A 26,822-nucleotide genomic window follows, 5' to 3' on the forward strand; every position below is an offset into this window, starting at 1 on the left:
TTCGGCTTACAGGTATTGGGGTTTCGCATCCATCTGCACATACGTACTCAATTAGTACACTCTCACAAGGACGGTCACTATGTCGAGTCGCCCGCAAATAGATTCCGTCATCGATGATGACGACGAGTTCTGGTATGTTTGAAGTGCTTTCCCAGCACTGGTGTTATACGGCGGTTGGCTGACAACTTCGACCTTAGCCCTCTCTGCATTGAGGAATTTGATCTTTCCGACAAGAACTTTAAGCCATGCCCTTGCGGTTATCAGGTGTGTTACTCCTTGCATAGCTCCCCTTCTTGCTGGCTTACGGTGTGCGTTGGCGCAAAATTCTAACCGTTGGCCAAACAGATCTGCCAGTTTTGCTACAACAACATCAAGACCCATAGCGAAGAGGGCCGATGCCCCAACTGCAGGCGCGTTTATGATGAAAGCACTATACAATACAAGGTTCCAGATGCAGACGAGTACGTAATACATTTTCGCATTTTGGCAACACTTGCTTCCTCCGCTTTGCCCAAATATCTATTTCTTGGCGCTAACGGCTCCGTTTTCACACTAGGTTCAAAGCAGACTTGGCGTTGAAACATCGAAAGGCTGCCGCCGCAAAGAAGAAGGAAGCCGAAAAGCGCGAAATCGAGGCTTCCAGCCGGAAGAATCTGGCGGGGGTCAGGGTCGTACAGAAAAACTTGGTTTACGTGATCGGCCTCAACCCCACAATACGCGACGAGAGTCAACTACTTCAAACTTTGCGCGGGAAGGATTATTTTGGTCAATACGGCGAGATCGAAAAAATCGTCGTCAGCAAGGCCAAACCAGGTGGCAATCCCAACCAGGGCATCGGTGTCTATGTGACATATGCAACCAAGGCGGATGCTGCAACCTGTATCGCCGCCGTAGACGGATCTACCAACGGCGACCGTGTACTCAGGTAGGCCAACCTTTCGTTTCTCATCTAGTTATTCGCAACACCAGCTAACCGATCTATTTTAGGGCGCAATATGGGACCACCAAATATTGCTCATCTTTTCTCCGCAATGAGCAGTGCAATAACCGAAATTGCACTTTCCTGCACGAGACGGGCGAGGATAGTGATAGTTATAGCCGACAGGATCTTTCTTCGATGAACACACTGTCCAGTCAGCGCCCCAACGGTATTCCCAGCGGACCCAGTCACGCCATTCCTGCACATGTCGCTCGATCCTCGGCTCTGCCTAGTTCTCAACCAATGCGCAGACAGGCCAGTAAGGATGATGCTACTGGCATGCGACAACCAGACGGATCTGCTCTCCCCTCGTCGGCCAGTTGGGCAAACAAAGATAGTGCCATCAATCGCACCAGGCGAGCCAGTCTAGCGGGCAGCCAAGCTTCCCAGAGTCCTCGTCCAGTGCATGCCACGGTCGCACAGGGGGTAGAGGAAGCCAAGAAGATCGAGAAGCAGTCCCAGGAGCGACGCCAGACGCCGGCGCCTTCGGAAGCACGCCCCGCCACTCCCCAAACGTCGGCCCAGGCGCCGCCTGACCCCATCGCACCCCTACTCGAAAATATACTCAAGGCGGTCAAGTCCCCGGATTTCAGGTTCATTTTCTCCGCAGCCGGTCTTTCTACAGAAGAAGTTGCTCTTATTGAGAACCATCCTTCGTTCATCGACCCATACGGTGGCGTCAAACGTCGAGCAATGCGGGAGAAGGCGGAGCAGGAGCGCGCGAAGAGAGAACAGGAGCTTCTTCAAAATGCGGCAGCCGAGGAGGAAAGCCGAGAAAGTGGAAGTTTGCAACTCGGTGGTGAACCAGATGACGCTCACCCGCCAAGAGGCCGTGGAGGTCGTGACTCCCATGGTGCTATTCAGCCGCCGTCTCAGCAGGGTACCACGACGAATTCTGCGATTGGGTCACCCGTGTCGGCCGCTAGTCACCAGTTCCAGGGACTCAACCTCGGCGGTCGTAGCTTAACCCCGCTTCAGCAACAGCAACTGATGCTGCTCAAGTCCGCCGGCGGCCAACAGGCTGGCCTGGTGGATCCCTTGCAAAGTGGATTGGGTTCGTCCGTCCTGGATCAAGCCTCTCAAGTTCGGCAAGGTCTTCTCCAGTCGCAAATGGCGCAGTTCAACGCTCTACAGGCCCAGAACCGTCAGTCCTCGCGTTTCTCTTTCACCAATGATGCCAATCCAAAGAACCTTCCCAACGTCAGGATGCTCAGCCAGCAGGCTGGTTTGATGCAGTCCGGGACGCCGAACCCTTTGGCAGCACCTAGCCCTCAGCACGGACTTGCCAACAACTTCTACACTAGCGGGGTTCAGGGTCCGCCACCCGGTCTGAAGACAGCTGGTACTCCTCCCATTAGTGGAGGCGGCATGTTTGCTCAAGGTCACGGATTTACCACAAATGCCAACCTCGGTTTGGGCGGCAATGTCGGCAAGCAGGAAGCCAACCCAGAGTTGATGCGCGAGTTGTTGCGAGGTCGAAGTGGCACAAATGCTGGTGGATTGCAAGGGCAAGAGGCCGCAAAGCGTGAGTTCATGTTTCCTTTTCTCCAACAGCACCAAACCCCCCCTCCCCTGACTCCTGCCAATGGCCTTCTCAGCTCTTTCTATGGTTCCCAAACGGGGACTTTCTCCGAAGCTGGGCCACAGAAGCAGAAGAAGAAGGGGAAGAAGCACAGACATGCTAACACTTCCTCCGGTGGAGGCGGTGTAGTTGATCTTGCGGACCCGAGTATTTTGCAGGCGAGGATGCACCAGGTCGGCGCAAATACCACTGCTGGGCAAGCGCTATATGGGAGTCAGGGTCAAGGTGGGTACAATCACTCCATGATGTATGGAGGCGGTTTCAACCGCTGGTGATTACCGTTCTCCCTTTTGTCGCTCTCCAGTCTTCCTCTCCTCGCATATTCGTGTCTTTCTTGTTGTGATGACCATATTTGCTTCTTCCTCCTACACATCGTTTTCTCCTCGTGATGCCTGAGCTTTGATTTTCTTTCTTATTCCCTTACATGACATGATATCATATTTCCCTCTTCGTTTTTCACGTGGTGCAGGATATGAATTTGCCTTTTCTTGATTCCCGAGTCTGACCTCTGGCTTTGCGATCTGATACACACCCTGCAACGAAGCATTGGGCAATCGGCTCTAAAAATTGCAAGCAGTTATGGCGGAATGCCTTTGGCGTTCTATTTGTGGCGGGAGTTCTTTATGTGTCATTTTCTTCCCTTTATTCTTTACTGTTTTTTCCTCGTATTACCAGCATCCTCTCGGATGAGTGACGTCGCATTTTCATGAAGATCTCATTTTCTTCTGGCCGACATTGACTTGGTGGCTGTCGTACTTTGTCTTTTTCTTTCTTTTGCATCCAAGCTGGGTTGATCTATCAGCGTCGTGAGGGTCATCTCGGTCTGGCCATGGTTCCATGTACGTTAACCTCCCTGCCCTGACTTTGGTAAACTGAAGCAAGGCCGTCTATCTGAAGTCAAATTCTCACAATCACTGTTCATATAGACACCGTTGCCCTGCGCCTGACTGGTCAACCTAGCCAGGGAATTTTTGTGTAATCGTCATGCCCACAGTTCTTCGTATATTTTGTCTGATCTGCTTCTGCCCCTTGCTCTGGAGAGTCGACTGCCTGCATCATGTCGCGTTCATTTTTTCTGATACCCATCTTTTCACCCACGTGGTTGCATTTCAGCGAACTGACCGGAGCAAGTAGTGGACGAAGATTTCCCGCCTCTGGGGACTCCGCTCAAGGACAAGCGCCCCGTCGACAGCTTCGGCTTCCTCCTTCGATCTCATCTTCCAAGTGACACTCAAGGGACTGCTCGCGCCGGAACCCCAACACTTCCCCCCGGTCTCCCTTTGCCACACGCTCATCCGGCATCGTCGTTGTTCCAGAGTCCTTTGAATCCGTCGAGCCCGTCTCTATCGATGTCTATGCCACCTCCTGGCCTCAACATCGCACGTTCTAAGCCTGGAACACCATCCCAGAACTTCTCCGAGATTGAATCTCAGCGGCCGTCTCCAGAGCCTCAAGAAACTCCCGAAAGCGTTCCTCCTAGCAAGTTCAAGAACATCTCGGAGATTTCCCTGGGTTCCCCTTTGCCAAAGTCCGCACAAATGGCTCGGTCACAGGCTAAAGCCGAGCTCTCAGCAAGTTCAGATGATAGGAGACCGAGTGCGAAAGACGGAGATACCAACAATAGTCATCCTAACAAGAAACCATCGACGAAGGCCAAGCCTATGAAACTTGATCTGCACTTCACACCAGCTCAGTCCCAAGAAACTCCGACTTCGAAAGCAGAATCTCCCGCCCAGATCGTTCCTCCGAGCTATGTTGCAGCTCCCGTTTCTGCCGTCGGGTCAAGGCCAAATACTCCTATGACGGGTGTCTCCCGGGCTTCGGACTCCTCGGCTCCTCGACAGCCGCGGGTTCTTCGCGTGGTCGACACCCCAAAGACCGAGACACCGCCTCCCGCTTCCACCTCTCAGTCTGCCGCTTCTCTCCCGACAACTCTGAAGACACGTTCCAGACGGCCAAGTATTTCTTCGCTCAGTCGACCCGACACTCCCGGTGATTTGGGCTCTGAAGCGGATTTGTACACGTCTGCGTCCGCGTCTCGTGCCAATTCGCCTCCCGCTTCCTCTAGGATTGGCTCTGCACCTGTGCGCTCTATCACTAAGAGTCAAGCCAAGAAAGAACGCCGGCAAAAGGCAAAGGAAGCCGAAGCTAAGAAACAGGAGGTTACAGCCGTCCCGGAGGAGCCAGTTCAAGCCCCCATCATCGGCAGGAAACGCAAGACCAAGAAGGCTCCAACAAGCAATGCTGATGCATCCAACACGAGCACCGACAATGCGCCTGAGCCCACAAAAGTCAGTCAGCCCGGCCCTCAAGATGTGGCTGAGAGGGTTGAACCGAAGATCGAGGAGCCGAAGAAGAATAAGCAGGAGAAGCCTCCGAAGCCCCATATCGAAGAGAAGCAACCCGTATCCGAGAAGAAGCCAGCAGAGCCATGGCGCTCGAAGAACACGCTGGAACAGCTGATAAAGGATTCCGAACAAAGCGGCGTCTCGATTAAAGATCTGTTCCTGGAACGGACTTCGCCACTGCAGGTCTTGCTTGCTCAGCTGCACAAGTCTGGCCAGTTGGATCTAAACAATCACCCTCTCTTCAATCCTTCGAATCTCAGTCAGCGCTTTGACATGAAATGTGCATCTGACGATTACGAAGTTTTGAAGCAGCCTATCGAGTTGACCGAGGAGCACCGCAAAGCCTTGCTTCGTGGGGAGCCTGTCCGTCTCCATTCTTCTTCTAGCCAACTGAAGGATCGCTGCCTCATCACGCCTCGCGGTTGTGTCCTCCATCACCTGTCGCCCGAGGAAGAAGACAGGTATCTTGCCTTGGAAAAGAGCATTGGATGGGCAATCGATTCTTTCCAGGAATATCCGGCAGCCTTCATTACAGAACCCGATGTGACCAATCGTGGTGGAGGGTTGGATGCGCTCTTCGCCACGCCCGAGAACTTCAACATTTGCTGCGTAGAGGAGACTACAGCGAATCTTTCATCTGCAGCACATTCTGGATCACCGCCGGCCGCCGATGCATCTGTCTCGTCAACTGCCTCTGCTCCGCCAAACGTCCTGTCGACTATGGAGGCGGACAGTACTCGTAGCCATAACTGGGCTATTGCGAGCACTGCCGAGTTGGCCAACGCGACGGCAGCTTCCGTCCGGTCTTTTGCAGCTGCTACTGCGAAACATATGCTTGGAGCTGCTGGTGTGGTTATGGGGACTATTCCGGACCTCGACGATGTTGTTGGCATGACCGATGAGGAGCTGCGTTCGTTTGCGCTCAAGTCTCAGAAGGATCTTGAAGGCTCGCGAAAGGAACTAGATGCTATTGATAAAAAGCTCGCTGCCTTGTTCAAGCGCAATAAGAAGCTTGCACAGCAGGCTCTTGCTACGACTGTGGAGGTTTAGCATGTCTATGGAATAGGTTGCCCCTGACATGACGAGATGATCATGGTAGTCCAGTAGTACTCAGTTGATGTCGTTATTCCCTTCTTGGCTCTGTTGAATGGCGATTGTACGGAGTAAAAAGCTATCCGGCGGATTGATTTCTTTTCTTCTTGTACGTTTGACAGAGTTGCCCTTGTCCCATTCTTATGATACCTCAATATGATTACTCTTCTGAAATTTCTAGAACCGGTTTGAGGACGCATTCTCTGCGCTAGGATGTTCAAAACTTGAAGTAAGGCACTTGTATCATGTTCATCAGTCGTATTACCCAGTGCAGGTATCTCAGATCTATATGTCAAAGAAACAATATGCCACCAGTCCAAGGTTTACAATCCTTTAATGCCATCTTCGTATTGACGGAGATCGTACTCCTCGGGATACGTCTCCAGAATGCGCTTGAGCTCCTTCATCTGCTCCTGCGCTTCCTCCGTCAACTCATCATACACATCCTCGAATGCCGCCCGAATGGGAGGTTTCTTCTCACGCTCCGCATCCCCAAATTCTTTCAGCACAGCCTTGCGCAGCTGATCGCGCGTCTCCTGCTCCATATCCTCATTCCACAGCCCCTCATTCTCCAACCACTTCCGCAATCGAATGATCGGATTGTCCCGGCGTTTCCAGTCCTCGACCTCCACCCGCGCCCGGTACGCGAAACTATCGTCGCTGGTACTGTGGTGCGAGACACGGTAGCTCATCGCTTCGATGAGGACCGGCCGGCCGCCGTCCGTGAGCGCAATACGGCGCGCTTCCCGCATCGCCTCGTACACGGCGAAGATGTCATTGCCATCAACGCGGATCGTGTCGATGCCGTAGCCCACGCCGCGGCTGGCGATGCCGTCGCCGCGGTACTGCTCCAGCGTCGGGGTGGAGATGGCGTAGCCGTTGTTGCGGCAGATGAAGACGACGGGGCAGGATCGCGTGGCGGCGATGTTCAGGCCGGCGTGGAAGTCGCCTTCGCTTGCGGCGCCCTCGCCGAAGTAGCAGGCTACGATGCGGGGCGGGGTGTCGGGGTTTTGGAGGGCTTGGAGTTTCAAGGCGTAGGCAGCGCCGGAGGCTTGGGGGATCTGGGTTGCGAGTGGGGAGGAGATGGTGTGCTTGCATGTTATGTCAGATTGGTCCCAGGATGACTAGTTCGAGGGGCAGGTGCTTACTGTGCGGGGGTAGTTGGAGCCGTAGTGAACCGGCATGTTACGGCCTCTGCCGTTGTCGTTGCGGTTGGCGAAGAGTTGGCTCATGAAGTCTTTGAGGGTGAAGCCGCGTTGTTGGAAGACGCCTGTTTCGCGGTATTGGGCGAAGACGACGTCGTCGGGGGTCAGGGCGGCTGCGGAGCCGACGCTGATGCCCTCTTCTCCTGCGGAAACCTGCACCCGGTTAGAATTGTTGGCTATTCGGGCTGAGTGCTCGTACCATATAGAAACTGAGACGCCCTTGCCTCTGGGCCTCGAACATGATCACGTCCATCACGCTCACTACTTTTCATCAGTGACCGTCCAATTAATACATGAGCATAGAATCTCACCAGTGAGCATGTTCTTGTACCAGGTCAATATCTCCTCGTTTGAGACGTTAAGCGATTTCCGGTCTTTCTCCAGCATCACTCCGTCGGAGTTCATCACTCGGTAGGTAGGGATACTCGACGTCTCGGCAGGGTTAATAAAGGACATTTCTGTGGTGAATTTGCTGTTGACAGCACCGGGGAAGCGGACCCTATTGCCATATTTCCGTTAGACATCTTTGTCTCTACCCTACTGAATGTGAGAGTGCGCCAAATACCTATCCGATCCTGGCCGCTGGGAGATGGAACTGCCCCATCGCTTGACGGAAGGGAGGAGAGTCCGCTGGCTGCGCGCCGGCCGCGGTAACCGGGCCAGAAAATTTAACGACATGATGGAAAGTTTGCAATCTAGCAGAAACTCATTGATTGAGATAGAGGGAGAACCACAGTACCCTTTTAGAATCAGGGACCGAGAGGTGTTGATTTCTTATGATTCTGGGGAAATGCGGAGGACTCGGTTGGCGTCGGCCCCAACGTCATGCTATCCCCGCACTTAGCCGTGGCTTTGGCGATAGTACAGCAATTACCGACAACAATGAGTAGTATAAGATGAGTTGGAATATATCTATTCATGTAGTCAATGAGACCAGTTCCTATGGAATTTATATACTTATGTAGATCTTTGGCTATTTCAATGCTCTGGTTTGATCTCAACCGGCATTCGTTGCCTTAACAAAGTGGAACCGGGGAGAACGCTTACACATGGCTAGGCTCTATGTACAAAATTGTTAGCGGTAGAGGTATCTGTGTATAGAAAGCAGAAAAGAAGAGATCTATCACTATCGGTATGTTGTGTTGGTTATCGGGGATGAACATCCTGGATGCTGCCAGATCCGTTTATGTATATAGAGTCGTTGACGCTTCCACTAAACCATCCTGCACCATGGTCCTTCCATTCCGAATAATAATAGTGTAAGACCAGATTAATTTCTGCTTGCTCTGGGTTGTCATATTAGTGAATCATACTTACGGTACGTTAATGGTAGACAACAATAAACTGTCTCGTTGGTTTTCTCCCTAAGTCTTGTGTCGTCTCGGTCATACATAGCAGCAAGTACATCGGTGACAGCTATCCCTCGACTCAGACCATCCTCTTCTCTCGACCAGAGTCATCATTGCACTTATAGGTTAGTATCAAAGACTTCGAAGTACTTCCAGCTAACCATAAGATGTAGTCTCGCAGTCTCTTGGATAAACTCCTTGCCTCCTTCACCCCACAGCGCCGATCTTCTCTCTTCCCCGCTTGCTGAGGTTCTCCTAGTTTAGCCCATCTACGGGTTACATCGCAGACCACTGTTGCATCATTGCATTGAATACTGTTGCATCGATGGGCTGATCGGGCTGTTCAAACAAGCATCATTTCTGGATCCTCCAATCCATCCCTACTTCCTGATTCAACACGGCCCTAGCACCGTCTTCCCCTCTTGGTATTGATCGACCTTTCGTCACCTGCAAGAGGCTAGGAGCAGGAAGTTTCCAGTGGCTGAATGCTTGTTTACTACACTTGATATCGGATTGAATCCCGAGAGAGGATCTGCGCTGGATCCTATAAAAGCTGCCCTTAGTCGAGCCCAAGATCAGAAACTCTCTCATGAAGTCGCTTTGTTTTTAAAAGGCTGAGCACTTGAGCACAGTGTAGTCGCCATGCATGTGAAAGCCGAGACAGTATTGGCATTGCTTACACCCGGTCTACCTTCGGTTGTCGGCCAGCATGTTGTGGACTTGAGTGGAGATGGCTGGACTCTCAGCAGCACAGCCTTAGATAGGACCGTGCCAGGTCATCTTCCTTCTCAAGTGCACCTGGACCTATTTGAGGCAGGTGTTATTAGTATGGAACTCCACTACTATCATTTGAATGCATGATCTAATGATATGTGTAGATGACCCGTGCGTGTTTGACTTGTGCTGGATGGCAAGCAGAATCCTAATCTAATACGATTTCGCAGATATCACGGCCTCAATGATATTAACCTTCGTTGGATTGCTGATGCCAATTGGACGTATACCAGCAACCCGATTAAAGGCCTGTGAGTATCCACGGCGAAAACTCTACAAACGTCTCATCTGATCATTCTGACTGCTGATGCTTGACAGCCTTGAAAATTTCGAGTCCACATGGCTCGTGTTTGATGGACTGGACACTTTCACAACAATCACCTTCTGCGACCAGCATGTTGGTTCAACCGATAACCAATTCCGACAATACCATTTCGACGTATCTCAGATCTTGAAAGAATGCAAACAAGATCCAGTGATTAGGATCAATTTCGGGAGCGCCCCAAGTATTGCAAATGCGATTGCAAAGAGCCCCGATGCGGAAGGTCAGGGGTCCCGGCACCACTCCTGTCATTCCTAACTTGTGCATTGAAACTCATGCTTTTACAGAATGGCCTCCTGGTGTACAAATTACCAACGAGTACCCAAACCGCTGGTATATCCGCAAAGAGCAATCAGACTTCGGATGGGATTGGGGGCCGGCCTTTGCTCCAGTTGGACCATGGAAGCCCTCATACATTGTTCAAAACAACCACGCTGAACTCTACGTTCTCAACACTGACCTAGACTTCTACCGACAAGGCCAGATCAATTATCTGCCTCCTGACCAGAGCCAACCTTGGATTGTCAATGCGAGTATCGACATCTTAGGTCCTGTGCCATGGAAACCCTCCATGTCGATTGAGATCAAAGACGCTGCGACGGGATCAGTCCTCTCTTCAGGACTCCTGCAAAACGTCACGGTGTCAGGAAATTCGATTACAGGGACCACGACCATCGATGGCGATGCTCCAAAGCTATGGTGGCCCAGTGGCATGGGCGAACAGAACTTGTACAACGTGACCGTCACTGTGCAGAATGATAAGAAAAAGAGCCTGGCCAAGGTCACCAAAAGAACCGGATTCCGTACCATCTTCCTTAACCAAAGGAATATCACTGATGACCAGCTGGCCCAGGGGATTGCACCTGGCGCCAACTGGCACTTTGAGATCAATGGACACGCGTTCTATGCCAAAGGGTCTAACATTATACCTCCGGACGCCTTCTGGCCGAGGGTGACGCAAGCTAGAATGGCACGATTGTTTGACGCAGTAACGGCGGGAAACCAGAACATGCTTCGCGTTTGGGCCTCTGGTGCATATCTCCATGACTTTATCTATGACCTCGCCGATGAAAAGGGTATCTTACTCTGGAGCGAGTTTCAGTTCAGCGACGCACTTTACCCCGTTAATGATGCATTTTTGGAGAATGTTGCAGCCGAGGTGGTCTACAATGTCCGTCGAGTAAACCACCACCCGTCCTTAGCTCTGTGGGCCGGCGGTAATGAAATCGAGAGCTTGATGCTTCCAATGGTCAAGAGAGCGGATCCCACGGGGTATTCCAAGTACGTTGGGGAGTACGAAAAGTTATATATCAGCCTGATTTTGCCCCTCGTGTACGAGAATACACGGTCGATCACATACAGCCCCAGCAGCACAACTGAAGGGTACTTGTATGTCAATCTCTCTGCGCCTGTGCCTATGGCAGAAAGGTACTCGAATACTACTCCGGGCTCATACTATGGCGACACGGACTACTACAACTACGACACGAGCGTCTCCTTCGATTATAATCACTATCCCGTCGGCCGGTTTGCGAATGAATTCGGTTTCCATAGTATGCCAAGTTTGCAGACATGGCAGCAAGCTGTTGACCCCGAAGACCTTCACTTCAACAGCAGCGTGGTGATGCTCCGCAATCATCACTACACTGCAGGAGGCTTGTTCACTGACAACTTCAAGAATTCGTCCAAAGGAATGGGTGAAATGACGATGGGCGTGGAAGCATACTATCCAATACCCAGCAAATCCGACTCTGTTGCCAACTTCAGCGCCTGGTGCCATGCAACGCAACTTTTCCAAGCCGATATGTACAAGTCCCAGATTCAGTTCTACCGCCGAGGCAGCGGAATGCCAGAGCGTCAGCTAGGGTCGCTGTACTGGCAGTTAGAGGACATCTGGCAAGCCCCGACTTGGGCGGGAATCGAGTACGATGGCCGGTGGAAGGTTCTTCATTATGTGGCCAGAGACATCTACCAACCTATTATTGTGTCGCCTTTTTGGAACTACACTACCGGTCGCTTGGAGGTGTATGTGACATCCGACTTGTGGGAGCCCGCGCAGGGCACGGTGAACCTGACCTGGGTTGATCTGTCAGGGAAGACTATTGCTAACAATGCCGGCACCCCCGAAACTGTCAACTTCACCGTCGGTGCCCTTAACACGACCAACATTTACACCACCAATATCTCGGAGCTTTCTCTGCCGGATCTGAAGGACTCCATTCTCATCCTTTCTCTTTCTGGCGAGGGACGTCTTCCAAACACCAGTAGTAAAAAGGCATTTGTCCACCAGAACCATTTCACGCCGGTCTTTCCCAAAGACCTCTCCTTGAAGGACCCAAAGCTCGAGATCTCGTACAGCCCGGAAAGCAGGAAATTTACGGTCCAGGCTACCGGAGGGGTTTCCCTTTACACCTGGCTCGACTACCCGGCAGGTGCAGTAGGATACTTTGAGGAGAATGCCTTTGTACTGCTTCCGGGGGTTCAAAAGGAGGTTTCTTTTGCAGCCCAGGAAGGGAATGTCACAGATGATTGGGTGCGGAGGGTGACAGTGCAGAGTCTCTGGGATCAGAAGGTGAGGGACTAGCAGCTGATAGCAGCTTACAGAGTATAGCCAGATTAGCCTTGTGCACCCGATCGACTGAATTTCAGATCCGCTCAGTACATGATTGAGATAGCCGTATCAGTTCATATTCAGTTCGAAGAGGCTGGTTGTAGCAGCTGTATTGGCACCTTTCTTCCGGCGTCTGTTCATCCCATTTTGGTGAGCTGCTTATGACAAGAAACCCTGTGATTTAAGCGACCTATCTCCTATGAGTAGAGCCCAATGTCGAAGTCGTTATGCTAGTCAGCTTTCCCGGTAGTTCTACTTACCAGCTCTATTTTCCTGAAAAATGGTTGCTCAATGGAGAGATGATGGCTGATAAGAGCGGCGTGAGAAGCCGGTCGGCAGAAAAAGTGGCCCGACAGTGTTCGGAGCTCTACTGCTCTGGCCGGGTAACACCGTCAACATCTTTTTCGGCTTCAGAATTTCACTTCAACCTCACGTCTGGGGTCCAATTCGTTGAAAACCATCACATCATGTCATCTCGATCATTATGGAGGAGTCTGCACTACAGTGCAAAGCGAAGGGTGACAATTCCCCAGAGCCAGTACCGGTGCTTCTCCTGCTCGCTGCGAGTACAAGATAGCAAGTCGAATCACGATGACCAGATGACCCATTTCGGCTTCAAGAATGTTCCTGAATCCCAAAAAGAATCGATGGGTACGTCACGCATTGCGTTTTCTTTCTGAGTTTTGCGGAAAAGGTCCCAAGGCAGGAGAAGCATGCTAACAAGGCGCCTCAGTACGGACGGTATTCAGCTCCGTTGCGGCTTCCTACGACACCATGAACGATTTCATGTCCCTCGGAATCCATCGTCTGTGGAAAGACCACTTTGTACGATCTCTGAACCCCGGCTCCGCGCTACCATCTCGCGACAAGGACACCACCGGCAAAGGCTGGAATATCCTCGATATCGCTGGCGGGACCGGCGACATCGCATTCCGCATGCTTGACCACGCTACCAACATCAACAACGACCATCAGACACGGGTGACTATCGCCGATATCAACCCCGACATGCTGGCGGAGGGCAAGAAGCGCAGCATCGACACGCCCTACTACAATACTCCCCGGCTGTCCTTCATGGAGGCCAACGCGCAACACATGCCGAGTATCCCGGACAACTCGGTGGACCTGTATACAGTGGTCTTCGGCATCCGTAATTTCACGGATAAACAGGCTGCGCTGGAGGAGGCGTTCCGAGTCCTGAAGCCTGGCGGTGTCTTTGCATGCATGGAGTTTAGCAAGGTGGACAACAGTCTATTCAATGCTATCTACAAGCAGTGGAGCTTCAGCGCTATTCCGCTGATCGGTCAGATTGTCGCCGGCGACCGAGATAGCTACCAGTATCTTGTCGAGAGTATTGAGAAGTTCCCTAGCCAGGAGGAGTTCCGGACTATGATTCAGAAGGCTGGGTTTATGATTCCCGGCCGAGGATACGAGAATCTCACTGGCGGGATTGCAGCGATTCACAAGGGTATCAAGCCCTTGACGAAGTGAATCGTGTCTGTATAATAGTCTTGTGATATAGAAGGTTAATTCTACGGGAATGTATTATCTACTCTGGTACAACTCTTATCTGTGGATGTATCATCTAATCCACAACAGAAATATCAATGTAACCTTCGATATGGAAATCGACTCCTCAACGACTCTTACAACTCGGGATTGATCGACGGAACAGTCAGATATGGCGATGGTGGTGGAGGCGATTGCGCCTTAGTGCTTAGTGCTTTCTCTCTCTTCCCGCTGTTTCGCCTCCGAAGATAATTCGTTCTCCTCCAATCCCGCGCCGAGGACGGGACATACATGCGCCACTACAACGGAAAAAAAGGGCAGTCTGAGGATGGCTTGATTCATTAGCATTATTATTATTATTGATTCAAAATCGTCAACGTCGCTAGTTTCGTCGCTTCGGCCACATTCATCTCCGAGATGGCCAGATAGTGATAGCAACCCCCTGCGGCCAAGGCTTCTTCCTCCACTTTCCTCCCCCGCTTGTTACCAGAGAATTTTCTCCCCCTCGGCTACTATTTATTCTCTCTTTCAATCCCCTCGTCGTTTGGGAATGGCGATCTAGGGGGTATCTTTTTCTAGGATAGATTGCCGCCCGTCAGTCCACTCCTTCGATAATGGACCATTGAACAGCATGGGGCACCCCAAGCTGCTACAGCCCCGAACGCCATTATCGCCTCCCACGATGTCCACCGCCTCCGTCCTCGATGGCTTCTCTCTCCTGCCCATGACTCCTCCAGATCTGGTGGATGGACTGCCCTCCATGCACCAGGATACCGCTGCGGTAACAACAGCCATTCATGTCATATCTACAGAGCGTGCGGCCCTCGCCAACCTGGAGCAGATCTACCAGACCGACCGGCTAGCGCAGGAGAACCTTGCGCGGGCCGTAAGTCAGATCGTCCGCACCGTCCGAAATGGCGGGAAATTGGTCATCTGCGGCGTGGGCAAGAGCGGCAAGATCGGACAGAAACTGGAGGCGACGATGAATAGCATGGGTATCTACAGCGCATTTTTGCATCCGACGGAAGCATTGCATGGCGATTTGGGGATGATTCGACCGGTACGGATATTCGCGGCTTTCTTGCAGATTTTACGTGGGAAAGTGTTATAGACTACTAACATCACATGCAGCATGATACCCTTTTGGTGATTTCGTTTTCCGGCCGTACGCCGGAGCTTCTGCTTCTGCTGCCGCATATTCCCTCGACTGTACCCGTCATTGCCATCACGTCGCATATGCATCCGGATACCTGTCCGATCCTGTCCTTTCATTCATCCGACATGGGTATCCTCCTCCCCGCTCCGATCCACGAGGATGAGGAGTCCTCGCTCGGTGTCCGCGCTCCGACTTCGTCGACGACAGTAGCGCTGGCGTTGGGAGACGCATTGGCAATCGCCACAGCACGACGACTACATAACACACCCGGCAGAGGTCCCGCCGAGGTCTTCAAGGGGTTTCATCCCGGCGGCGCCATCGGGGCTGCCTCCGCCGCGGCCGTCCTGACACCCTCCAGCATGTCAACGACGTCTATCTCATCGGACTACATTCAGAGCGGATCGACCGCCTCCTCGGAGATCGTCTCATTCCCGAGACCAGGCAGCCGTCAGCAACCCCTTATCACAGACCTACTCGTACCCCTAGACCAGATCCCCACCGTCTCCGCAGCAGACGAGGTCCGTCTTCTCGACGTCTTGCTCACAGCAATCCAGCACCCCAACGCCAAGTCGTGGGTCGCTCTATCACCGTCGGAGCTCATCCCACCAAGCCATATCCGCTCCCTCTCGCAGAGTAGTAACATTGACATGAGCGCTTCCGCCCTGGCTGCCCTGGGTCTCCCCTTCTCAGTATCCCGGAGTGACTGGCTCCGTGTCTCGAGCGCCAGCACACTCGAGGAAGTCCGCCGCCGCGTTGCGAAAGCTAGTTCTGCATGCGGTTCCCGCGTGAAGGTAGTTGCCGTAATGCACGACGCGAACCGCGAGGAGTGTATTGGCGTTGTAGAGGCGGAGGAAGTCTGGGGGGACTGTGGTTGAATTGTTTCTCATTCCACTTACCCTCCTAGAATGGGACTTGTATGCGTACATATAGAAACGATCTTAATGACTGAATGCCAGCTGATGTATTTGCTTGCTATCAATTATGCAATAATGAACTGTTGTTTGGTAGAATGGTCTTTTGTTTTATGCATCACCGATTACATTCTAAATCCTAAATCAAGACCAGCATGCAAGCCATGCAAGCCATGAGGATCGCCATGCATGCGCCACTATGTCTTGCACTTTGGGCGACTTGTGATTGGTATTTTCATCAATGGGCGCATGTAGGCCAAGGCCTTTTTTGCATCAAAACCGACAGTTGCGGAAATAGATTTTAGTAATGAGTTTGCGCTTTGATTATTTCTACATTCGTCTATGTTCATTCAAACGGGGTATAAGACAAGCAACTAAAATCTATATCATGCTCTTTGCGAAAAGTGAGACGCGGAAACCCGTGTCTCGAAACAACTGGTCCAGCGAGCGTCGTTTGTGAGTCATCGGCCATCAATGGCTCGGGGTGGGGACCTGTGCAGTGCCGCGTCTGCCATCGATGCTCGTGAACAAAGATCATTGATTCTAGATTGGTACCGGGGTTCCCGAGTGGTTGGCTTCTGGGAACTCATGACGCTTCGTCCATGCGCCGCGGACGGGATGGAGGACCGGAATGCGAGCGACCATTGCAATAGGGATGACGGATACCAGAACACAGATGCGGAGGAACCCCCTGTGTCGGCGTTCAAAGTGACCAGGTCAAGTCACCAAGTAAGCCGTCCTTTTGCTTCACGCGGTCGCTGGCATCATAGTGTAGCTCAAGGTCTGGAGGGTCCATAAAAGTACAAATGCGGCAATATCTTGTGGCATGCTAGGAGTTCAGCCTGACTTCCCTGGCTGTGAAAGTTCCTTGCCTTTATCGGCTGACGACGAGGCGGCTGTTGTGCTGTCATCCTCGTATAGATGGTGCTGTTCGATGTAGTGGATGACTGGGACGGGAATGAGATAGCGCACGCTCATCTCGCGTCGCAAGAAAAGTCGAATCTTGGTGCTGCTGACATCGTTTTGGATGAGTTGTTGGATCACGTAGATGTTGTCCTTCCATGGTTGCAACGCTGCCAAAGCCTCGTCGATATCGGTGCCGCTGCGTTCCACGATGAAAGACTAAAAAGACTGTGAGCTGAAACAATCCGAGTAAATGTCCATCACGTTTGAACATACACCGTACTTCCCCAAAATATGGTCCAGATCCTTCTCACTCCATACTCCGGGAGTTGACATGGTGTGGATCAGATCAGCGCCTGCGAGCAAGGCCACCCGGACGGGCTTCCGGGTACCATTTCCAGCATCAATACCCTCCCGTACAACATTAATCTCATGGTCGAAATGATCAAGCACAACGGCAGTTGGCTGATACTCCTTCTGCATCGGCTCCCATGTATCGACCATCAACCAATTCGATGTCTGATCAACCGCAAGTTGGCACATTGCAACCCTGATGAGTCATAAGAGACGTTGCGTCAGCAATCCGAACGAGTGGATAGATTAGCCGCTAGATTTCATACCGATGTTCCGCACTGGCTAGGCCAGCCTTTCGATACGCGTCTGAAACGGGCGAGAGATATCCACCGATGAGCTCAAAGTCCGTGCTAAATTTGACGTAATCGGCAGCCATTTCAAACATGCGAAGATGCAGGTAGGTGATGGGGGAGAAGGAACCGCAAGCCACGAGAAGCAGAGGGGTCTTCTCCGGGTCGTCCATCTTGCGCTTCAAACGATGTTCAGGAAAGGTGTAGTTCTCCATAGGAGCCGGTGGAAGAGGAGGCGGCACCTGGTGGACATCGTCGCTCTGTCCTCCGACCATGTCTGTCATGATTGCAATCCGAGAAATCGATATGCCGTGATAGATGACCGCGCGGGAGGAGAGCAGGCTATAAGTTGCGGAGGAGGCAAATCGATGGGAGTAAATCGGAAGAGGATGGTTTTGAGTTGCGGACTAGAGAATGTAGCGAGGATGGATGAATGCGGGCGGACTGGATGGTTTAGTCAGGCGGCGTGGGGGAGGCGGGGAAGAAGAAATTTATTGAGCGGGAAGAAGAGACTGATGGCCACGCAGGATGGAAGAATGTTATATATCTCCTCCTGAAATCCCTCTCTTTAGTGTGGTTTCTCTTTGATGAATTGTCGTAGTTCCAGTATGAAGGAGATTAGATTGTTGATGTACGGAAGTAGTAGGCAAAATTTTTCAGAGAAAGCAAGGGTTAAGAAAGATGAGAAGAGGGGAAGAAAAGACAAAGATGGCGATCGGTGTGAATCGGAGAATCACCTCATTGATCTTAGAGCAGTTGGCTGGCGGAAAAGGGCACGGAGAAACATCCAGTCGCTCTCCTTTCCTCTGCAAGAATAGTATCCGCATACAAAGTTTGGGAATATGGGGGAATGCCAGTCCAACTGTCCTTCCTTAATACCTATCGATTGATAATAATGATCCATCTCTTTCTAGGCAGCACGGCCTCCTCTCTGATAAGCATCCTACGTCACCGTCTCTAGGCACAGATCGATGCCTACAATTTACTCCGTTTCAGCGCTGGCTCTTTCGACCTCAACTATTCTCGTAATGATTATTACCTCGGCAAATCTATCATCCCTCTTCATTTGAACTGTAGGTGGTGCAAGTGGAATTAAAAGAATTCGAGTTCCCTGCGCTCTAATATTCGGCTTCTCTCCTGGCAACCGCGGAGACATTAGTGCAGCACCACCGGACGCTGTTCACATTTCGAGAAGATGACTTGGAACTGGTTTCCGCTTCGAGTGAACAGCATACCCGCGATCCACGGTTCTTCTAAGAATGCTCGTCCAGGTTACCAACTTGATACGAGATCATTGAAAGCCTTCTTGAGGTGATCATGATCATCTGGCGATGTCTCCGACCGAGGTACGATACGGAGTCTGCGATAAGCCATCGCACCGATAACGGAGTGGGCTTACTCCAAGGAAGTTCAACGTCGAATACATATGGACTCACACCATAAGCTACTTGAATTAATAGCGACGTAACTATGTCATTGGGGACTAACCTTGCACCATCTCGAGGCTCCAGCAAGGATAAGGGGTATTATTTTGGTGACCGACGGCTTTCATGCATCCTTCCCCTTCCCCTCATCAACAAGATGTTCTACATGCCACCATCAGCCATCGATGACATGCAAACTACCCTAAGTATAGGAACAGATCTTGACTACTATCAGCCATTACCTCCTAGCAAAACGACCATCCCGGCGTCACTGAGGTCACGCCCGAAGAAAGAAACCCCGGTGGCAGCCCTCCCTCCCGACATCCATGGGTTCGGCATCCTGTTTGCTCCTTACCAACATCTCTACTCTACAGAAGGGATGGCATAAGAATATTTGCCTTTCTGGCACAGATATGTTGTATATCCACTAATCTTCACTAACCTAGGTTATCGCGATTCAAGTGTTCGCCAACCAAGCAAACCTTGCACCCGGCCTTCCTGCGAATTTCCAAAAACAACCCTTCCAACTGCCTCACAGCGCCGCAAGTTTATAACTGATAATCTGAGGAGATAAACAGTGAGAAAAGAGCTCATTCTTCCTCACTCCACTTCAGGGCGGGCCCGTGCACGCTTGAAGCTCTGGCTGCGTGGATAGGGCCGGTTGCAGCTTTCGTGCTTATCCTACAGTTGCAGACTCTTACTGGTAGTTGATGGGAATGACCAACTCTGACAGCACAATATTGGACCTGTCGACGTATCTGAATCTGGAGGGACGAACCCCCCCGAGTTATGTGGCAGGTATCCTCGCAGGTAATCAAACTGTTGGTTGGAAGGTATACGATTGACTCTGTTTTACTGGCGATTAGGATGCGTCACCTATGAGAACCATTTTCTCGGCATTAATTGTACAATTGCTTTTGTTTCTGATAGCATTATTACCATCTAAGAAGTTCATAATATCGGTTGTAGTGATTCAGCTTGTCTCTCATTGTCCGCTCCAAGCTCTATGTAGGTAGAGAGCAATACGAGTCACTGCAGTGGTACGAGAACCCTCAACGAGGTTGACCAAATCTGGGTCGCATTTTGTTCCCTGTACATTTGATTCATATATCTAGAAGGTCAGACCATACAAAAAATTTCCTGAAAATCACAATGAGATGATGGTCTCGTGACAGACCCTTATTATCGAATAGAGTTTCGTTGCTAGTCGGATTTCTTGTATGGAACTTCTGGTAGGAGTAAGTCTCTAAATATGAATACATTACCCTAAAATATTCACTCCGTACAACGTGCTCAGATTATGATCCCGAGAATACCCCTTTTCAGCTAGATAGGCTCTCTGTGTGTGTGTGCAGTTGCGGTTGCGCTTCTGCTGTCTGGCGCTCCCCGGACTTGCTTCCTCAGGCCGGCGTCACCAACCGCAACCACGTCAACTCCCATCCTCAACTCATCATCCATCATCACCTTCTCCTTACAACTACAACTGTTTCATCTTCCCCAATCTCTTTTGATTTGATGTTCTTGTGCCCTTGAGAGCTTCTGGACCTATCTTTTGATACACACACTTTCAGCATTCGATTTTCTGGGTTTCGCTTCTTGGTCAGCCTTCTGGGTGCCTCGTAGTACATCCATCCCACCGCACCAACAATCGAAACAGTCTCGCCTTCCCACCCGGCTTTGGCATCCCTTTCGAATGGCGTGTTAAACGGCATCGACTGACAAGCGAGCCCTCCACGATAAGCTCTCGTTGTCATTCAACTTATGGCCAGACAAAGGCCCCGCCTACACCGCCAGGACCCTGAGGACTCATCCGCTGGAGCTCCCGCAATTGCCACCTCTTCTTCCCTGAGGTACATATCATAGCCTACCTTTTCCCCCTCTCGTCAACTGTTTGCTCGCCGCTACCTTCGCACGATACCCGTTACTCCCACTCATTTCTGCTCCGTCTTCTAAGTCAGGACTTGGCGACAAAGCCTCGGACGCCCATGGACGAGCTCTGCTTTCCACCCTGTTGAACCCACTTTTATCACCCATCTCTTCTCTTCCATCTCTTCCCGAACACCCACTTCCAGAAAAAGCTCAGTTTCTCATGTCCCCCAGAATCACTCGCTCAGCTGCGAGACTTGCTGCAGACTCCCCCTCGTCCGCTGGCTCCGGCCCCTCTTCCTCGATTCCAGCCGCTGGTTCGGCCCCAACTCGAAAACGCAAGGCCCACGCACGCCGTGATCGGTCCCTGGACGTTCCCGAAGAGACAAATCCCCAATCTCCTACCCGGAGAACCAAAAGACAGAGGCTCGCATCTCCTCAACCAGCTAGCACTGTCTCCACCAGCCGACGTGGTACTCGAAATAGGCCAGCAATGTCACAACAAGGGTACGTCATGGGTGTTCCGCGAATCTCATATCGGTAGCGATATCAAGCTAATTTTTTGTCTGGCCTTAGTCCGTCATCAAGGCCCCTGGAGGAAACCACAAAGAAGCAGTCTTCGCCTCCGCCATCAAGGCGAAAGTCCAGCAGACATCGAGGAAAAGTATCACAAGGTAAGGCATTCCACAGATAGTTAGAGTGCTGTACGCCTGGAAACTCATGCATCTCGGAGCAGATCGTCTCTCAGCCACGCAATCCCCTCCCCCGCGTCGACAGAAGAAGCGCTCGTCGAGAACGAATTCGGATGTGATGATGAAAGAGGCAGAGGAGGAGCTGGACAGTCATGAGCGCACTGCGAACCGGGAATCTTCGCCTTCGAATGATAGTAATGATGGGACGGCTCCCTCCGGTATGGACGATGATGATGCAGATCTGTTTCATAACAGCCTCTTCGGTTCGCGAAGTCCGCTAGGGCTCCAGAGCACCCTTCGCGCACTCAGTGGCATGATGTCGGGCATGTCCTCTCGACTGCGAGAGATACTATGCAATCTCAGAATGAAAGAAGACCCTTCGATCCAGTTGATCGCATTGCAAGAACTGTCTGACCTTCTACTTGTATCAAATGAGGACAATCTTTCTGGCCAATTCTCTCCAGATCCCTACGTCAAGGAGTTGGTCTCTTTGATGCAACCTGACCAGTTCGGCGAAGAGAACCCTGAAATCATGCTCTTAGCCTGCCGCTGTTTGGCCAACCTGATGGAAGCTTTACGGGGCTCAGTTGCCAATGTAGTTTACGGGGGAGCAGTCCCCATCTTATGCCAGAAATTACTGGACATCCAGTTTATTGACCTGGCTGAGCAAGCCCTTAGTGTGAGTATTTCCCCATACTTGCGAATCGTTATCATTGGTTATATGTTGACTGTCAATAAGACCTTGGCCAAAATCTCGATTGACTTCCCCGCTTCTATCGTACGAGAGGGCGGCCTGACAGCATGCTTAACTTATCTAGATTTCTTCCCCACAAGTACGCAACGTACGGCAGTGACAACTGCAGCCAATTGTTGCCGAAATCTCCCTCATGATGCGTTTCCGGTTGTCCGAGATGTTATGCCCACGCTGCTAAATGTTCTCTCGAGCAGCGACCAGAAAGTCGTCGAGCAGGGATGTCTTTGTGTGTCGCGAATTGTCGAAAGTTTCAAGTACAAGCCAGAGAAGTTGGAGGAACTGATTGAACCCGAAATGCTGAGGGCTGTGCTCCGTCTGTTGTTGCCGGGAACGACAAACCTTATTGGACCTCACATTCATACCCAGTTCCTTCGCGTCCTGGCGATCACATCTAAAGCGAGTCCTCGGCTGTCCGTGGAGCTCCTCAAAATGCACGTGGTCGACACCATCTATCAAATTTTAACCGGTGTTTCGCCGCCCGAGAACATTGAAGCCACGGGTGTTAGGATGGATAGCGTCTTGGTCATGCAGGCTCTTATTCACCGTCCAAGAGAACAGGTCTTCGAAACTCTCAACGTCATTTGCGAACTACTTCCTGAAGTTCCTCCGGGACGACATGGCTCTTCAGCAGATCGCATGCTGACTTCCTCCATCGAAGATAGTTCAGCCTTCGACGCCAAGCACTTTCAAGGACAGGAATCCGCAGAGAAAAGACGTTCCCTGTTGATGGAATGCAAGGCTGAGCTCAAGCGTTTTGCCATGATCTTGTTGCCCACTCTCACAGACGCTTATTCTAGTACGGTCAATCTTGGAGTTCGGCAAAAGGTCCTCATCGCCCAGCTGAAAATGTTGCACAACCTGGATGCTGCGTTAATAGAGGAAGCCCTGCGCTCGGTTCCATATGCATCATACCTGGCTGCTATTCTTTCACAGAAAGATCATCCATCACTGGTCTCGTTGGCTCTGCGATGCGCAGAACTCCTCTTCAAGCGCCTTGAGCACGTGTATCGGTACCAGTTCCATCGGGAAGGCGTCATCTCGGAGATCTTCAAGCTGGCTGAAGCCCCCCTTTCCACTGATAAACATTCGAAGGAGTCCCACGATACGCCCGCCACTGTTCCTATGGATCTCTCAAGTGATTCACCCCGTGAGCCAAAATCGGTTGCATCAGAAGATGATGGTTACGATGAGAGTGGTCGTCATCCAGCTGACGACGAAGACAATGACCAAGATGATGATCGGGATGAGGAGAACGATGACATTTCCGACTCGGAAAGCTCGTCCTCCTTCTCCGGTCACTACAATACGACGAGAATGGAAGATGCTACCCAGGACCTTGTCATACGCGATGCGCGCGCCTTTGTCGAGCTCTATGAAGCCAGCGAAGGCCAAGCCATGCGAGAGCGGGCTCAGCAGATTCTGGCTGAATTGCAAAGCCTCGCAGCAGATATAGAGGATTGCTATCTTGGCGACGGGGACGGCGAAGGGCTCCCGCTTTTTAAGAAACTAGCCTCATACTTCGACGGAGATGCGCTTGAAAGTATCACCAGTGCTGAGTTGCTCAATTCCGGAATCATCAAGGTGCTCTTGGATGTGTTTGGTGATCTACAATGTAAGCTTCCTGTTAACATTTCCTGCGGCGACTGACACGGTGACTGATGTTTTTTCATGGGATAGCTTCTTCCATGCGCGACGCCCGTGCCGCGTTCCTGCAAGCCTTCATGGGTTCAACGATCTCAGAGAAAGCCCAGAGTCAAAGTACCGCCACAACCCCATTCAGCGTTTTGATCCAGAAGCTACAAGATTTGCTTAGTCGAACTGAGCATTTCGAAGTTATCACCGTCAGTCACAACTCACTGGAAAATACGCGTATCAACGCCACCCACATGCTAGGTAAGCAACTCAGACTCAAGCTAGTGGCCGATGAAGATTCGGATATTCCTCGCCCATACAGAAACATTATGGTCTCGATTCACGCTATCGCAACGTTCAAATCCTTGGATGATTTTCTCCATCCCAGGATAAGCCTTTCGGATCGTCCCAAGGTGTCACGCAGCCGTGATACGATTCTTTCGCAGATCGCAAGTGCGGCACGACTCCGTGAACAGCTCGCTGGCGGGGGCGACTTCTCTAGCAGTGACCTGCCAAACCAATCGAGGCCGTCAGGGAGTACTAACCTGACGTCTCGTCGCGATGGATCAAAATCGCGCGACAAAACGTCCCCTGTCGGACACCGTGATCTTGCATCAAAATCCAGACAAGGTGGGCGGCAGTCGAGTGCTCCGGAAGACGAATCAGAGCACGATGACGAGCCATTAGAATGTGCGGACGAGAGGCATTTGAGCGAGGACGAAGAAGAAGAGGACGAGGACGGTGATGAGGAGCTCAATGCCATTGTCGACGACCTGGAAGACGACCTATCAGACGACAACCATCACGACCCCACTGCCGTGAACATGGAAGTGGCTTCTACAGGCAAGGTAACAGCTCGGAAGGAGGACGGAACTCGGGTGGCGACGCCGTCTCAGTCGACTCCCGCATCCAAGTCATCTTCATCCGCCGCAAATACAGGCGCGAATGCGACAGGAACCAGCTCGCTGGCCACTGCTGGTCGGCCCTTCGCTTCTTACGCGGCCGCTATGACCTCCATCCCCCAAGATTGGCACATCGAGTTTAGCGTAGACGACAAACCTGTCTCGAGTGACACCACAATCTACCGTGCTGTCCACCACAATCGTGAACACGCGGATGCTGGGGCAAGGAATGTGTGGTCTGCCATTCACACCGTCAAATTCAGGCGGGTTCCAGGACCGCCGCCCCCGGAGCCTTCTACCGTTGCACCCGGCCTCGAAGAAGAATTGTCCGGCAACGGCGCTGAGATGCCATCCTCTCTGAGCAAAGATTCTATCACAGCGCCGATCCTACGGCTCCTTCGGTCTTTGCACGAGATGAATGTCACTTTAGATGACATACTTGCTGATACCAAGGAGCTTGTAGCACTAAAACCGGAGCCGCTGGCGCAATTCATCAACACCAAGCTCACTGCCAAACTGAACCGTCAGCTGGAGGAACCGCTCATCGTGGCTAGCAGCTGCCTGCCGAGCTGGAGCGAAGATCTGGCACGGCTTTTCCCCTTTCTATTCCCGTTTGAAACCCGGCATCTATTCCTTCAGTCGACTGCTTTTGGCTACGCCCGAGCTATGATGAGATGGCAAAATTCCCAGAATGCGGATGATAGCCGGAGCGACCACCGACGTGATGACCGACCATTCCTAGGACGTCTCCAGCGACAAAAGGTACGGATCTCCAGAAGTCGCATCCTGGAGTCGGCCATGAAGGTCATGGAGCTCTACGGTTCTTCCCCCAGCGTTCTCGAGGTGGAATACTTCGAGGAAGTCGGAACGGGATTGGGCCCGACTCTTGAGTTTTACTCCACAGTCTCAAAGGAATTTTCCAAGAAGAAGCTCAAGATCTGGAGAGAAAACGACTGCCACAACGACGAAGAATTTGCCTTTGGCAAGCGTGGCTTGTTCCCAGCCCCCATGAGTGAGGAACAGGCTGCCTCGGAGTCCGGAAAAAAACAACTGAGCTTGTTCAAAACGCTTGGAAAGTTCGTTGCTCGTTCGATGCTCGACTCTAGGATCATCGATATCTCTTTCAACCCGGCCTTCTTCCGTATTGCCGACAGCTCTTCCTCGGTGGCTCCGTCTCTGGGGACAGTTAAAGTCGTCGACCAAGACCTTGCAAACTCTCTTCTGCTGCTGAAGCGCTTCGCGAACGCGAAGAGGGCAATCGACCGCGACGGGACTCTTTCGGCCGCAGCGAAGTCGCAAGCTCTGCAGAATGTCGAAATTGACGGCGTCAGAGTAGAGGATTTAAGCCTTGACTTCACTCTGCCTGGTTACCCTTCAATTGAACTAATGGATAACGGTTCCAACGTCCCTGTGACGATTGAAAATGTCGATAAGTACGTTGACCGAGTGGTCGACATGACACTGGGTAGCGGCGTGCAACGTCAAGTGGAAGCGTTCCGGACTGGGTTCTCGCAGGTCTTCCCGTACTCTGCGCTTCGGACTTTCACCCCTAACGAGCTCGTCATGCTGTTCGGAAGAGCGGAAGAAGATTGGACTATTGAGAGTAAGTTACCTTCCGTATTTGATAGCCGAGAAGCTGCTCACTAACATCATGGCTTTAGCTCTCATGGACTCAATCAAGGCCGATCACGGATTTAATATGGACAGCAAGAGCGTTCGAAACTTACTGCAGACAATGAGCGAGTTAGATACCCAGCAACGACGCGATTTCCTCCAATTTGTCACCGGCAGCCCGAAGCTTCCTATTGGGGGTAAATTGCATCTTCTCTCTTTGTTTTGAGCTGAACAATAGTGACTAACTTTCTATTCTTTTTCCAGGTTTCAAGAGTCTAACCCCTATCTTCACCGTTGTCTGTCGTCCCAGTGAACCTCCTTACACTCCCGATGACTACCTTCCCAGCGTCATGACGTGTGTGAACTACCTCAAACTGCCAGACTACAGCAGCCTGGAGGTTCTTCGAGAGCGGCTGTCCGTTGCTATTCGAGAGGGTCAGGGTGCCTTCCACCTGTCCTAGATTCGGTCACTGTCGATCATCCTTCTTTGGCCTCATAAAAGTCGTTCGCCTCCGTGTCTCCTCCCGTGACATAGGGACATCACACACTTAAC

The 26,822-nt window shown here is 51.6% G+C and overlaps 7 protein-coding genes across 7 annotated transcripts; 5 read left to right on the forward strand and 2 right to left on the reverse strand.

The window, feature by feature from the left end:
• Positions 1–79: 79 nt before the first annotated feature.
• NFIA_054470 (CCR4-NOT core ubiquitin-protein ligase subunit MOT2) lies at positions 80–5,959 on the forward strand (the record flags this gene model as incomplete). Its single annotated transcript, XM_001257997.1, has 6 exons — positions 80–132; positions 198–264; positions 346–461; positions 557–925; positions 988–2,786; positions 3,696–5,959. The coding sequence occupies 6 exons, from the start codon at positions 80–82 to the stop codon at positions 5,957–5,959; spliced, it is 4,668 nt and encodes a 1,555-aa protein (XP_001257998.1).
• Positions 5,960–6,324: 365 nt separating this feature from the next.
• NFIA_054480 (thiamine pyrophosphate-dependent dehydrogenase E1 component subunit alpha) lies at positions 6,325–7,884 on the reverse strand (the record flags this gene model as incomplete). The annotated part of the gene is made up of 5 exons (XM_001257998.1): positions 6,325–7,092; positions 7,150–7,359; positions 7,406–7,467; positions 7,518–7,705; positions 7,772–7,884. The coding sequence occupies 5 exons, from the start codon at positions 7,882–7,884 to the stop codon at positions 6,325–6,327; spliced, it is 1,341 nt and encodes a 446-aa protein (XP_001257999.1).
• A 1,313-nt stretch (positions 7,885–9,197) lies between these two features.
• On the forward strand, positions 9,198–12,235 carry NFIA_054490 (beta-mannosidase mndA; the record flags this gene model as incomplete). Its single annotated transcript, XM_001257999.1, has 4 exons — positions 9,198–9,381; positions 9,500–9,584; positions 9,648–9,874; positions 9,939–12,235. 4 exons carry the CDS (start codon positions 9,198–9,200, stop codon positions 12,233–12,235), a joined length of 2,793 nt encoding a protein of 930 aa, XP_001258000.1.
• Positions 12,236–12,729: 494 nt separating this feature from the next.
• Positions 12,730–13,753, forward strand: NFIA_054500 (class I SAM-dependent methyltransferase; the record flags this gene model as incomplete). Its single annotated transcript, XM_001258000.1, has 2 exons — positions 12,730–12,913; positions 12,996–13,753. 2 exons carry the CDS (start codon positions 12,730–12,732, stop codon positions 13,751–13,753), a joined length of 942 nt encoding a protein of 313 aa, XP_001258001.1.
• Positions 13,754–14,402: 649 nt separating this feature from the next.
• NFIA_054510 (SIS domain-containing protein) lies at positions 14,403–15,802 on the forward strand (the record flags this gene model as incomplete). Its single annotated transcript, XM_001258001.1, has 2 exons — positions 14,403–14,831; positions 14,903–15,802. 2 exons carry the CDS (start codon positions 14,403–14,405, stop codon positions 15,800–15,802), a joined length of 1,329 nt encoding a protein of 442 aa, XP_001258002.1.
• Positions 15,803–16,675: 873 nt separating this feature from the next.
• On the reverse strand, positions 16,676–17,669 carry NFIA_054520 (nicotinamide/nicotinic acid mononucleotide adenylyltransferase; the record flags this gene model as incomplete). Its single annotated transcript, XM_001258002.1, has 3 exons — positions 16,676–16,960; positions 17,018–17,291; positions 17,362–17,669. The coding sequence occupies 3 exons, from the start codon at positions 17,667–17,669 to the stop codon at positions 16,676–16,678; spliced, it is 867 nt and encodes a 288-aa protein (XP_001258003.1).
• A 3,229-nt stretch (positions 17,670–20,898) lies between these two features.
• NFIA_054530 (HECT-type E3 ubiquitin transferase UFD4) lies at positions 20,899–26,730 on the forward strand (the record flags this gene model as incomplete). Its single annotated transcript, XM_001258003.1, has 7 exons — positions 20,899–21,182; positions 21,252–21,349; positions 21,424–22,046; positions 22,107–23,733; positions 23,799–26,258; positions 26,317–26,466; positions 26,534–26,730. The coding sequence occupies 7 exons, from the start codon at positions 20,899–20,901 to the stop codon at positions 26,728–26,730; spliced, it is 5,439 nt and encodes a 1,812-aa protein (XP_001258004.1).
• Between the last annotated feature and the right edge of the window lie 92 nt (positions 26,731–26,822).

This window comes from Aspergillus fischeri, genomic scaffold, assembly GCF_000149645.3.
Source record: "Aspergillus fischeri NRRL 181 1099437636266 genomic scaffold, whole genome shotgun sequence".
Taxonomy (NCBI): Eukaryota; Fungi; Ascomycota; class Eurotiomycetes; order Eurotiales; family Aspergillaceae; genus Aspergillus; species Aspergillus fischeri.